General features: G+C 46.9%; 1 protein-coding gene across 1 annotated transcript in view; it reads right to left on the minus strand.

Annotated features, from left to right (window-relative positions):
- Positions 1–467: 467 nt before the first annotated feature.
- SERINC2 (serine incorporator 2) overlaps positions 468–12,040 on the minus strand; it is a 36,001-nt gene continuing 24,428 nt past the window's right edge. Inside the window, exons 9-10 of the mRNA XM_015411695.1 lie at positions 9,889–10,101; positions 468–1,102 (exon numbers count right to left, since the gene is read on the minus strand). Of these exons, the coding sequence (XP_015267181.1) occupies positions 964–1,102; positions 9,889–10,101 (352 nt within the window). The 3' untranslated portion in view covers positions 468–963. The remainder of the gene's footprint in view (positions 1,103–9,888; positions 10,102–12,040) is intronic.

Here is a 12,040-nt window from a genome sequence, read left to right on the forward strand (position 1 = left end):
CAAATAATTACAGCCATGTGAGTCTGTAGTAGCAAACCCCAGGACTCCAGTGGCACTTTAAAGACTAGCAAAGATTAAAAAACGTATTTCACTTTCAGTGCATTTGGCAACTGGATTTTCCTGTGTGAAATGGTCAAACCCCATTGCAAACAATCACTAAAGTGCACTGAAAATGGATTTAAAGTGCACATGACACTACCACACACATGCACACAAGAAACAACTTTCAATACACTTTAGCAATCTTTCACAAGTGGATTTTGCTGTTTCACACAGTAAAATCCAGTTGCAAAATGCCTTGAAAGTACTTGATTTCGTGTGCATGAAAGTGCCGTTCAAGGAGTCTTGTTTTGCTTCATTTCCAAATGCAACATTTGCTTATGGTAAGTCAAAGCTAATCCCCACAACCAGAATTGAGCCTCATTGCCCGAGCAGTGCTAATTGAAGTTTGACACTCAAAAGTTGTCTGTTTATTTCAATATTTCTCCCCCCGTACCCCATTTAAAGTCAAGTATCAAAAGGTACACAGGTAAAAGGCTTCCGGGCAAAAGGCATATCGGTATAAGAGAGTTAGTTTAAGACAGCTACATTTTAAAATGATTCTTCAGAACATTCTTCAGAAATAAAGACAGTGCAGAACATTATGGGTTTCCTTAATTATTCCATAACATGTTCCGAAGGTCACTGCCAACAGTGACAAACAACTCCTTCCTATTATATTTTCTTAACCATCCAGCATTTCACACAAGCAACAGAAAATCCCTTTTTGGCATCACTTTCCTTAGAAATAAAAACCAAGGGTGGTAAAAAAGGCACAAGTCTGAATGCAGAAGAACAGGATGACGGCAGCAGCTCCAATGCCCACAGGGACCAAAGAGCCCAGATCTAATTTCAAGGCTCCTCCTTGTGGCTTCCACCTTGCAGCAAGACCTCTTTTGCTGGCGAAGTGTTTGGGGATGTCTTTCAGTGGAAATCTCTGTCTGGCAGCACAATGGGGGCAATCAGCGTCCACGTGTAGAGGAGGAGCCCAGCCCAGCTGGATGAGATCTTCACCCAGACTGCAGTCCACGGACTGGTGAGTTCCTGGTGATGTTCGTCAGGTCTGGGGAGGGAAGAAGAGAGAAACAGTATATGATTTCAGCCCTGATCTGGATAGCCCAGGCAAGCCCAGTTTTGTCAGATATTGGAAACTAAGCAGGGCCAACCCTGGCAAGTACTTGGACCGGAGACCTCCAAGGAATACCAGGGCTGGGACGCAGAGGCAGGCAATAGCAAGCCACCTCTCTGAAACATCCAAGCCCCACTAGGGGTCGCCACATGTCAACCATGACTTCCAAGCATGCACACGGACACAAAATGCTCACCAAAAAAAGAAAGATGATATTTGTTTCATCTTTTTAAGACAGCTCAGCAGCAGCCTTCTCCTGTGTCTATTTATACCCCATTTCACTTGCCAGTGGGAACATTAAGTGGCTTGCAACATTGTTCTTCCCTCCTACACTTTACCTGAACAACAACCTTGTGAAGGAGGTTAGGCTGAGAGAGTGAGATTGGCCTGAGTCACCCAGTGGCTTACAACACAGCTCTTCCCTCCTCTACTCCATCCGAACAATCTCGAGAGGCAGATTGGGCTGAAGAGAAGAAGAGAAGAGATTGGATTTATACCCCGCCCTTCACTACCCAAAGGTGTCTCAGAGTGGCTTACAAACTCCTTTCCCTTCCCCTCCCCACAACAGACACCCTGGGAGGTAGGTGGGGCTGAGAGAACTCTGACACAAACGGCTCTTTTTCAAGGACAGCTGTGCCAGAGCTTGTGACTGACCCAAGGTCAAATCAGCAGGTGCAAGTGGAGGAGCGGGGAATCAAACCCGGTTCTCCCAGATTAGAGTCCGCACACTTAACCACTACACCAAACTGGCTACACCAAACTGAGAGGGAGGAACTTGGCACAAGGTCATCAAGCTGCTTACAACACTGTTCTCCCTTCCTCCACTTTATCCTAACAACCACCTTGTGAGGTAGGTTAGGGTGAGAGAGGGTGATTGATCTGAGGTCACCTAGCACGCTCCCATAACACAGGGGGGGTTGTATCTAGGTCTCACCGGATTCTAGCCTGACACTCTAATGACATCATCATATGGGGTCTATAAATGTAAGTAAGAGACATCAACATTCAGGATGGACCCCTGACCTGAATAGCCCAGGAGAGCCCGATCTCGTAAGCTAAGCAGGGTCGACTCTGGCAAGTACTTGGATGGGAGACCTCCTTGGGATACCAGAGGTAGGAGGCAGATGCAGGTTTTATTCAGCCACCTCTCTGAATATCCTCCAGGCCCCAGAAGGGGTCAGTCGCCAGAAGTCACCATGACTTCCAGGTGCGCATGCACACACACACAAAATTCAGGATGGACACAAAGGAAGTACTTCTTCAGGTAGTGCATAATTTGTGGGACTTCCTATCACAAAAATACAGCCGCTAGCTCAGATGGCTAAAGGGGCACTGGGGAGGAACTACATAAATACAAAGGATAGGTCTATAAGTGCCTACAGCATGTTCCCCAGAACAGGGACAGTATAGCTGTTCTGACTTACCCCCATCAAGAGGTGAATGGCAGTGTTTCTCACCAGGTGGAGTTTCTGAACCATTTCCAAGGTCAGTCTCCCATATAGCATCCTCTAGCAGTCTAGCAGTCACCTAAGCATGCGTGACAGTGGCCAGGCCTTCTCTCTTGCACTGGCTCTTCCTGTCCATCATCACTCACACACTTCCTTCTCTACTACCCGCGTCCTTTGGGATTTGTTCCGCTGCCATTCACCTAACCATCTTGCTCATACTGGTGGCAAGCAGGAACTGAAATCTTGTCACAACACAGCTGCTTTACAACATTCTTCCAATGCTTTTTTTGGGGCACATTTCTTTGTACGAGCGTGCCACTGAGTGCATTTGACACATAGTAAGGAAAACCCTGAGGGAGCAATTTCAAGAGAAGAGCACCCCATTTATATGCTGCTTGAATCAGAGAGAAAAAAATCCCAATTCAAAACAGCCTGCCACTAAATGCAACACGGGATGTGTACCTAAATCCGTCTCCACTATTCTTGGTGGTGGTCAAAAGCGCCATCAAGTTGCAACCCACTTCTGGCAACCCCTGGTGGGATTTTCAAGGCAAGAGATGTTTGCCACTGCCTTCCTTGGTGGTCTCCAGTGTTCCCTCTAAGCTGAGTCAGAGTGAGCCAGCTCAGTTTTTTAGCCTCTGGCTCACACATTTTTGTCTTAGCTCAGGAAGGATGGGGGTCCAGAGCAAACTAATTTATTCAGTAGCCAAACTGCCCGCTCACAACTTTAATGCCAGTAGCTCACAAAGTAGAATTTTTGCTCACAAGACTCCACAGCTTAAGAGGGTCCAAAGGTGGTCTCCCATCCAAATACTAACTAGGGATAACCAGGGCTTTTTTTTGTAGAAAAAGCCCAGCAGGAACTTATTAGCATATTAGGCCACACCCTGACAGCACAGCTCATTCACATATTAGGCCACACCCCCATGTTACCAGAAGTGTGGTCATCCAGCCACACCCACCTATTGCTTCTTATTCTCTTTACCCAGGGCTTTTTGCATGTTAGGCCACATACCCCTAATTGTAGCCAATCCTAATGAGTTTCTGCTGTTGAGTGTGGCCTATTATGCTAATGAGTCCCTGCTGGGCGTGGCCAACTTGGGAGCCAGCCGGAACTCCGTTCCTGTGTGTTCCTGCCCAAAAATAGCCCTGGGGATAACTCTGATTAGCTTCCATGATCTGATGAGATTGGGCTAGCCTGGGTGATCCAGGTCAGGGCATACTTGGTTACTAGAGGCCCCCCCAAATCAGAGAAAGTAGATGTTTAAAACTACTCAAAATTCCAATGCAAAGCATCTCCCTAAAGGTATTCTGCAGTGTCAAGGTGTGGGGGGGGGGGAGAAAGCACAATTAATACTGGTGCATCCTCTCCTTTGGTTCAGTTCAAACATCACACACAAACCCATGGTTTCATCAAGCTTTGGTTTGTGAGATCATCTGAATGCATATGCCGCTCCATGAACAATGGTTCGTTCAGGTTCACCTATAGTCAAGAGCAGGTCAGTTTTACTAACCAACAGAGTCTTCGTGATGATTTCACGGAATGTCCTGGTTGACACCTAGCTTACTTCCTGGCAGGGATGTCCCAAAAGTCTACAGAGAGAAAGCACTGAAACAAGCATTTGTCAATGCAAGCCAGGAATTGAGTGGTTATCTGCAAGCTGAACCCTAGTCTTAGAAACAAGCAAATCACAGTTAAAATAAACCCTGGTTTAGCACGATCATTTAGGCATCTGTACGCCACTTTTCTCCAAAACTGGAAACTGAAAGCAACTATAATTTATGCAACTCAAGAGGGAAAATATACAGTTCCAATCCCTCCAATGGTCCTAGATCCACTGGACAGCTGACTCACAGTCACATATTGTCAGCCACGTTCCCTCTTTGGCTTGCGCCAAAAAGCTTGTGCCTCTGGCCACGCCCAGACTAAAGTGCCAGTGCAGGATTACAGCTGAACATCAGGACAAAAGTAATGACTACTGGGGAATTACAGAACTCTAAGGTTTACGATGAAGAAATTGAAAATTGTTCAAGATTTTCTATTCCTTGGCTCCATCATCAACCAAAAGGGAGGCTGCAAGCAAGAAATCAGAAGGAGATTGAGACTGGGAAGGGCAGCCAGGGAGGAGCTAGAAAAGATCCCTTAAGTTTAAGTATGTGTCACTGGAGACCAAGATCACATGATAATTCATACAACAGTGTTCCCCATTACTACGTACGGGTGTAAAAGCTGGACAGTGAAGAAAGCAGACAGGAAGAAAATAGATTCATTTGAAATGTGGTGTTGGAAAAGAGTTTTACGGATACCATGGACCACTAAAGACACAAATAAGTGAGTACTAGATTAAATTGAGCCTGGACTCTCCCTAGAAGCTAAAATGACTAAACTGAGGCTATTGTACTTTGATCATGTTCTGAGAAGACAAGAGTCACTGGAAAAGACAATAGTGCTAGGAACAGTTGAAGGCAGCAGGAAAAGAGGAAGACCCAACAGGAGATGGACTGACTCAATCAAGGCAGCCACAAAGGCCCTCAGACTGCAAGACCTGGGCAAGGTTGTTAATGACAGGGTGTTTTGGAGGTCATTAATTCATAGCATCACTATAGGTTGGAAGCAACTTGATGGCACTTAAACACACACAAACAGGAAGCAGACTTAATAGCCCAGTCTAGCCAAATCTTGTCAGATCTCAGAACCAAAGCAGGTTCAGCCCTGGTTAGTACTCAGATGGGAGACCACCAAGGAAGACAGGCTGCTAGGCAGAGGACAACAATGGTAAACCATCTCTGCTCATTTCTTGCCTTGAAAACCTCAGGAGGTGGAACTTCATGGGGTCACAAGGAGTCAGTCACAACTTGATGGCACACTACCATTAAACAAGAAGAGATTCAAAAGCTCAGCTTGAATGTTCCACAGCTGGTGGAGTTCTTCCCAAACTTTCCTTCCCCACAATCAGCATCACCTTGCTCCCTTGGGCAGGGTCAGAGGAACAGATGTTCACACCAACAGCCACTGTACTTTTATATAAGCACAGTGGCTAAGAGAATGAGCTGCAATCTGGGAACAACCTGGGGTTTGTGACAAGGACTCAACCAGATTTGCTTTGGGCTCCTGTGCTCCCTTCCCTTCCTTTCAAAGAGCTTACGGACTTCCTGACATGAGCCCCAATTCTGTCAAGTCTGAATGTGGGTGCAAACTAGTGTTTGCCAAATGGCATTTCCTTCTTTCTCACAAACTGGGATTCTAAACCTGGTTACTGGGAAAGTAACAAATTCCCATTAATGTGAGTGTGTCAATATGTCACAACAAAAAGGTGTCAGGCTGAAGACTTCCCAAATCTCTGAGCAGCATGCAAGGGGAGGGTGGAAGCCAAAGGTAACTATGGTTGAGCATACCATAAACACACACCAGTTTGCAGGCGATGTCTGAATAGAGCCTTATTTCAGTCCAACAAGGCCAGTCTCAAATAACTACATCTGCCTTAGCTGCACAGAAGTTCCCTTTACTGCTCAGTTATTTGCTGCTTTACTGGCTCAGTTATTTTTGTCCGTGCAATATTTACAGGTAGATTTTTTTGGGCGCTTCCTCACAAGTAATCTAACATACAGAGACCATGAAGTGCCCACTCACTGGCATCTCCCAAGTTTTCCCAGTTAATTTAATTTTTTATTTTTATGAAGGGGATTATCACCGGAAGAGAGAGCAAAGCAGCCTCGCCTGTTCTAGCCAAGATGCATTCTCACACTTTCCCTTCCTGCCCCTTTGGCAACCATCCGCTCTCTGTGGGACTCTGCCCATAGATGGCCAACCTTTCCCTATGCTGGCTGCCTCTATGCTAGCCATTCAAAGCCTGGCATGGGAGGGGAGGTGGGGAGAGAGCGAAACAGTTTAAGCTTGTGGCCCCAAACCAACAGAACACTGGAGCTAGCTGCCAGTTTCCCATGTGCTGCCAAGCTCGCTAAGAGACAAGAGCAAATGCTTTGTGGCTCTGGCACATTTGCAGGAGGAATGCGGCAGCAAAGTCATGCGCTATAAATAGCCAGGTGCTCACAGCAGTGAGAAAGGCCTAGCTACAGCTAAAGGTGCAGACATACCAGGATCCAGGCAGGTCGTTCCGGCTTTGAAAAACCCAAACCATGCCCCTCTGGAACCGCTCAGGAGGAAATGCCCTTGAGCACTGTGAGCCCTCTGCCCCCCTAAAGTGAGTTCATCCAAGGAGATGGCCTTTCGCTCTCCTCCTCAAAGCATGGCCTAGCAAAACTGCCGCTCCATGTTCGTTGCCTAGGCAACAGCAGAGGGTAAAGCTGAACACCACAAGCCTAAAAAAAGGAGTAACTCAGTATGCAGCTTGCACCTTGGACGTTTAGGGGGCACATTGCACAGGATCCCACCCACCATGATATTTAGAAGTGTCTGACTGGGGCGGGGGAAGAACATGGGTTCAAATCTCCCCATAATTATTACAAGTGTCTGACTAGGACTGGGATGGGGGGAGGAACAGCAAGGGCTCAGATCCTACCCTTGCCATGTAAGCACATGGAATGACTTTGGGCCAGCCACGGTGGTCTCTCTCTCTCTCTCTGTCTCTCCTGAGCCTACCTCACAGGGCTGCTGTGTGGATTAAAATGGAATGGAGGGATTTCCTAGGAGGAAGAGTGGGACAAAAATGCAACAATCCACAGAAAATTCTCTCCTCAGCTGCTGTTGGGACCAAACCGACAAGGTGGTTTTTACTCAGGCAGACATGTTGTCCTTACTTATCTCTTAGCATGTGACAGAAATGTGGCCTGGCTAGGAAAAAATATGGTCTCACAAGAAGCTCTCTTGATTCCTTAAATCAAAAGAAAAATCATATGATGGGGAGATAAATAGCCTTATGGGGGTAACAGAACCTGCCACTTTAATAGGGGTGATACCGAAATAAACTTCCCTGGTTCTCTAGCCCCCAAACAGCCATCGTTCCCAGGGCAAAGGAGATGTCTACACACCGGATACTCCTGAGGACACCACGTTAGACTTCTCTGCAACCATCAAGTGGGACAGGATGTTCCCCACAGGGATGTGAATTTCTATTTTCACACAATTTGTACCCCACCTGCTCAGAAGTGCTCCAGAAAGCTACCAGGAATTAAATAACCATGGTAAAACAATCCAAACCACTCAAATTATTTTTTAAAAGTTCCAAACCACAAACCCCACCAAAACAATCACAAAAACCAGTGTTTCCCCCTCCCTCTCTCAAGAAAAAAAAAGCCAACACTAGTGGACTGCAAAACAAAACAAATCCCTTTTTCTATTAATCGATAATCCTTGGGGAAGGGAAATGTCTTTTTGGGGGGTGGGGGAGTCAGTGGAACAAGAAGGATAAGGCCAGCCTCAAACAGACTAGTCTACTGGTTTTCAAAGTACCACGTTTGAGATGCGGAAAAACTGGATGAGGGCCAGTAAACTTCAGCATAATCCTGCTGTGACGGATGTGTTGCCAGTTGATAAAAGGGTCTGATCAGAAAGCTGTTCAGCTGGTTTTGGACAGAACTGGATTCCCCAAGACGGAACAGGCTTGTAGCCTGGAGGTGCTACGTGATCAGAGCCCATGGATGGATGAGTCTCACATATAGCACACACAGCACCTCTGACCAGCTCAGGCTGGGCTTCTCCTTCAGAAAAATAATTTTGCCATAGTTACCCATGCACAAGTCATAACAGGGTCAGAGGACACCTACAAAGATGGTTTGGAAGCTTCAGCCAATCCAAGTGGGATGGCAGTACTGCTGGAAGGCACTGATAAGAAATGCATCATTCTTAGATGAACTCCACTGGCTGCCTGTTCTTTTCAAGGCCTGATTTAAAGCCTGGTTCTTATTCTTAAAGCCCCAAAGCAGCCTAAGAACCTTATAAGAAGTGCCTACACCCACTAGTGCCTGACCAGAAATTAAGAACAGCATCAGAGCTCTGGATCTCCCAAGAGAAGCAGGGGCTTCTCCACAGTGGCACCTACCTTACGCAACACTCTTCTCAGGAGTCAAACTGGATCAGTTTCCCTCATTTACATCCCATCTTTCTCTCCAACACACATCCAAAGCAGTTTACATCATTCTTTTCTCAATTTTATCAAGAGGTAGGTTAGGCTAGCCCCAGGTCACCAGGTGAGTTCCATGGAGCTCCAGCCCAGATCTCCCAGATCCTGGTCTGACCCTCTTATCTATTACACTACACTGGCTCTAGATTGACGGTGTACGACATTTTCATTTTTAGATTAAATTTTCATTTTTAAAGTTTTTGCTGCTGTCTTAGTTTTATAGCACTACATTGTTTATTATTATTTGAAAAAAAAAATAGATTCATTTACCACCCCGGTAACATATGGAGACGGTATGCAGATACACTGATATACAAAGGAATGCAGTTTTAGAACACTGTTCAGGAGGAATTTAAGCCTTTCCAAGCCAGATACATAAGGAAAGCAAACCCAGAGCACAGGCAGCCGTGATAAAATATTAAACCAAGTTCTGTGCTGAAGTTTTACAGAATAACCTCTCCTCCCTCATACTGAGTTACCAACTGCTGTTTCTAGTTCCTACATCCTAAACAAAGATGGATTTCAAGAATATCCATGTCGGATCAGCCTCTCTCCCACAACACACACTGTATGAACAGAGAAGTCAGATCTCCAGAGTCCCCCCCCCCCGATTGACACAAGCCAGACTGTGGTCATTTCACAATACTATTCCCCCCCCCCACCCCACACTTTGGTTGCTTCTTGGCCCAGACTGCCTGTATGTTTCCAATAATGGGGCAAACTGAAATCTAACTTATTACTAAAATAAGCACCAATTCAGGGGTGGGGGATTAAATGCCTCACTTCCTACCCCAGCCATTATTAGCAAAAATAGGATTGCCAACCTCCAGGTAAGGTCTGGAGATCTCCTGCAAATACAACCATCTCCAGACTACAGAGAGCAATTCCCCCATACAAAATGGCTACTATGGAGCATTGATTCTATTGCACTATACCTGCTGAGTTCCCTCCCCAAACCGCACCCCTCAAGGCTCCACCCCCAAATCTCCAGGAATTTCCCAGCATGAGGCACAAAGCTCATGCTGTGGACTCAAGAGACTGCCTGACAGCAGAACTGCAGCATGAAGCCTCCTCTCTTTCCACTACAGAATTCTTATGCCATATCCTATGTCCAGACCCCTTCCCACTGTCCTGGACTGTCCAGCTCCAGCTCCTTCACAGCAAAGGACATGCACGCAGTGGCCAAACACACCTGTACCAGTTGGTGAGGGTCATCATGATGTAGAGGGAGGCCAAGAGGAGGCAGATGTGGAAGAAGGTGTAGTTGTAAGACACTCCGTCCTCCTCGTTGTCATAAGCCCGGTGTACCCCGTCTTCCAAGGCTGGGGTGTTCCCGTTCAGCATCGCTGGGCTCTCCTCTGTCAGCATCATCTTATTCACCTGTGCGTGATCGGAGGACCGGATGCTGGTGGTAAACAGAGAAAAGTTACATCCACACACCTCCTTATCTTGTATATTTTCCCCCGTTTGTCCTAGAACATTGAAACCCAACACATTTTATCCATCGAGATTCATGGGGCAGGTAACTTTCAGGTGGATAGCTGGACTAGTAGGCAAACAAAGTCCAAGTCCAGTAGCATCTTAAAGACCAACAAAATTTTCTAGGGTATTTAACTCATGGAAGCTTATGTCTGCCCTGACCTGGATAGCCCAGGCTAACCCGATCTCATCCGATCTCGGAAGCTAAGTAGGGTTGACCATGGAGACTACCAAGGAATACCAGGGTCATAACTTGGACATAGGCAATGGCAAACCACCTCTGAACATAGTATGGAATGGAATGGTACAGCATAGCCCAGTCTCATCAGACCTGGGAAGCTAAGCAGGGTCGGTACTTGGATAAGGGACCGCCAAGGAAGGCTCTGCAGAGGAAGACAATTGCAAACCCCCTCTGATTCTCACTTGCCTTGAAAGCCCCTCGCTGGGGGTAAGTCACTTGTGACTTGACGGCACATACATACATAAAAGACTAGGCACACAGACAGTTTTTGCACAGAGTAACATTCAGTCACTAGCTGCAGGCTGATGTGGTAACAGCCTCCATTCTGGCTGACCATCTCAGTGAGAACAACTAAGCCAAAGCCCCACTGGAAACAATGGGAATAAGGTTGTCTACCTCCAGGAGAGGGCTGGAGATCTCCTGGAATAATAACTGATCTCCAGACTACAGAGTTCAATTTTTATTCATTCATTCATTCATGCAATTTATACCCCGCCCTCCCCTGGAGAAAAGGGTGGCTTTGGAGGGTGGACTGTATGGCCTTATACCCCACTGAGGTCCATCCCCTCCCCACACCCCACCTTCCCCAGCTCCGCCCCCAAGTCTCCAAGAATTTCACAGCTCAGAGTTGGCAACCATAAATGGAACTGAAGAACAGAGTTTGGAGCCCATTGAAATCAGAAAAGCTGTGCGGCTGTCTGAAACCCAGCCAACTTCCCTATTTTTCCTTAAACTGCCCCCATGTAAGCAATGCTGCATTTGCTTGCTTGAAAATATGTGACATTTCTAAAAATTAAAGAAAAAAAATCCTTAGGGAGGAATTTACATCTCATTACCACCAGAGGGAGAGTGGAAGCTATCCTGAGATAACTTGGTACCTCCTGTGGAGACCACTCAGCAGGCTCCCCTGTTCACTTGGCACAAGAACACTTTCAACGGTGCCTCTTATTTTCTCCCAGCATTCACTGCGGCCCCTTCCACATGAGAGGGGCCAGGCCCCCTGCTGTGGAACTATTATCAGCAATCAGCCAAACAGGAGGCACAGCTTGGATTCTGACCATCGCCCACAGCCGAGGTTCTCATCACAGCTGCGTTCCAGAAAGCCATGAAGGGCGCTCAGCCTTTGTGGGAGCAGCTTTTTGAAAAGCAGCTCTCTCACATGGCTGCAATCATGCTAAAAAACGGCCAAGCTGCCTTGGTGAATTAGGCCATTCGCCCAACTTGTCTTGTCTACTCGACTGGCAGTGGATCTCCAGGGTTCTCAGGCCAAGAAAGGCCCTTTCCTCAGATCTCGGGAGCTAAGCAGGGTCCACTCTGGCAAGTCCTTGGGTGGGAGACCGCCTTGGAAGGCCAGAGGCGGGAGGCCGGGGCAGGCTTTATTCAGGCCCCCAGTAGGGATCAGTCATCAGAGGTCGCTGTGACTTCCAAGGGCACACACGCACACATATTTTAAAAATACCAAAAAAAAGGTCCTTCCTACTACTGCCTATGTACGATACTCTAACTGGGGATGCCACACAGACGGTACCTGGGACCTTCTGTTTGCAAAGTGTGTGCTCTGCTGAAGAGCCAACACCTCTTCCCAAAACCTCTGCACATATGAGCACATGTGGAGCACCTTCCC

Source organism: Gekko japonicus, unplaced genomic scaffold, assembly GCF_001447785.1.
Source record: "Gekko japonicus isolate JY-2015 unplaced genomic scaffold, Gekko_japonicus_V1.1 scaffold112, whole genome shotgun sequence".
In the NCBI taxonomy this organism is placed as follows: domain Eukaryota; kingdom Metazoa; phylum Chordata; class Lepidosauria; order Squamata; family Gekkonidae; genus Gekko; species Gekko japonicus.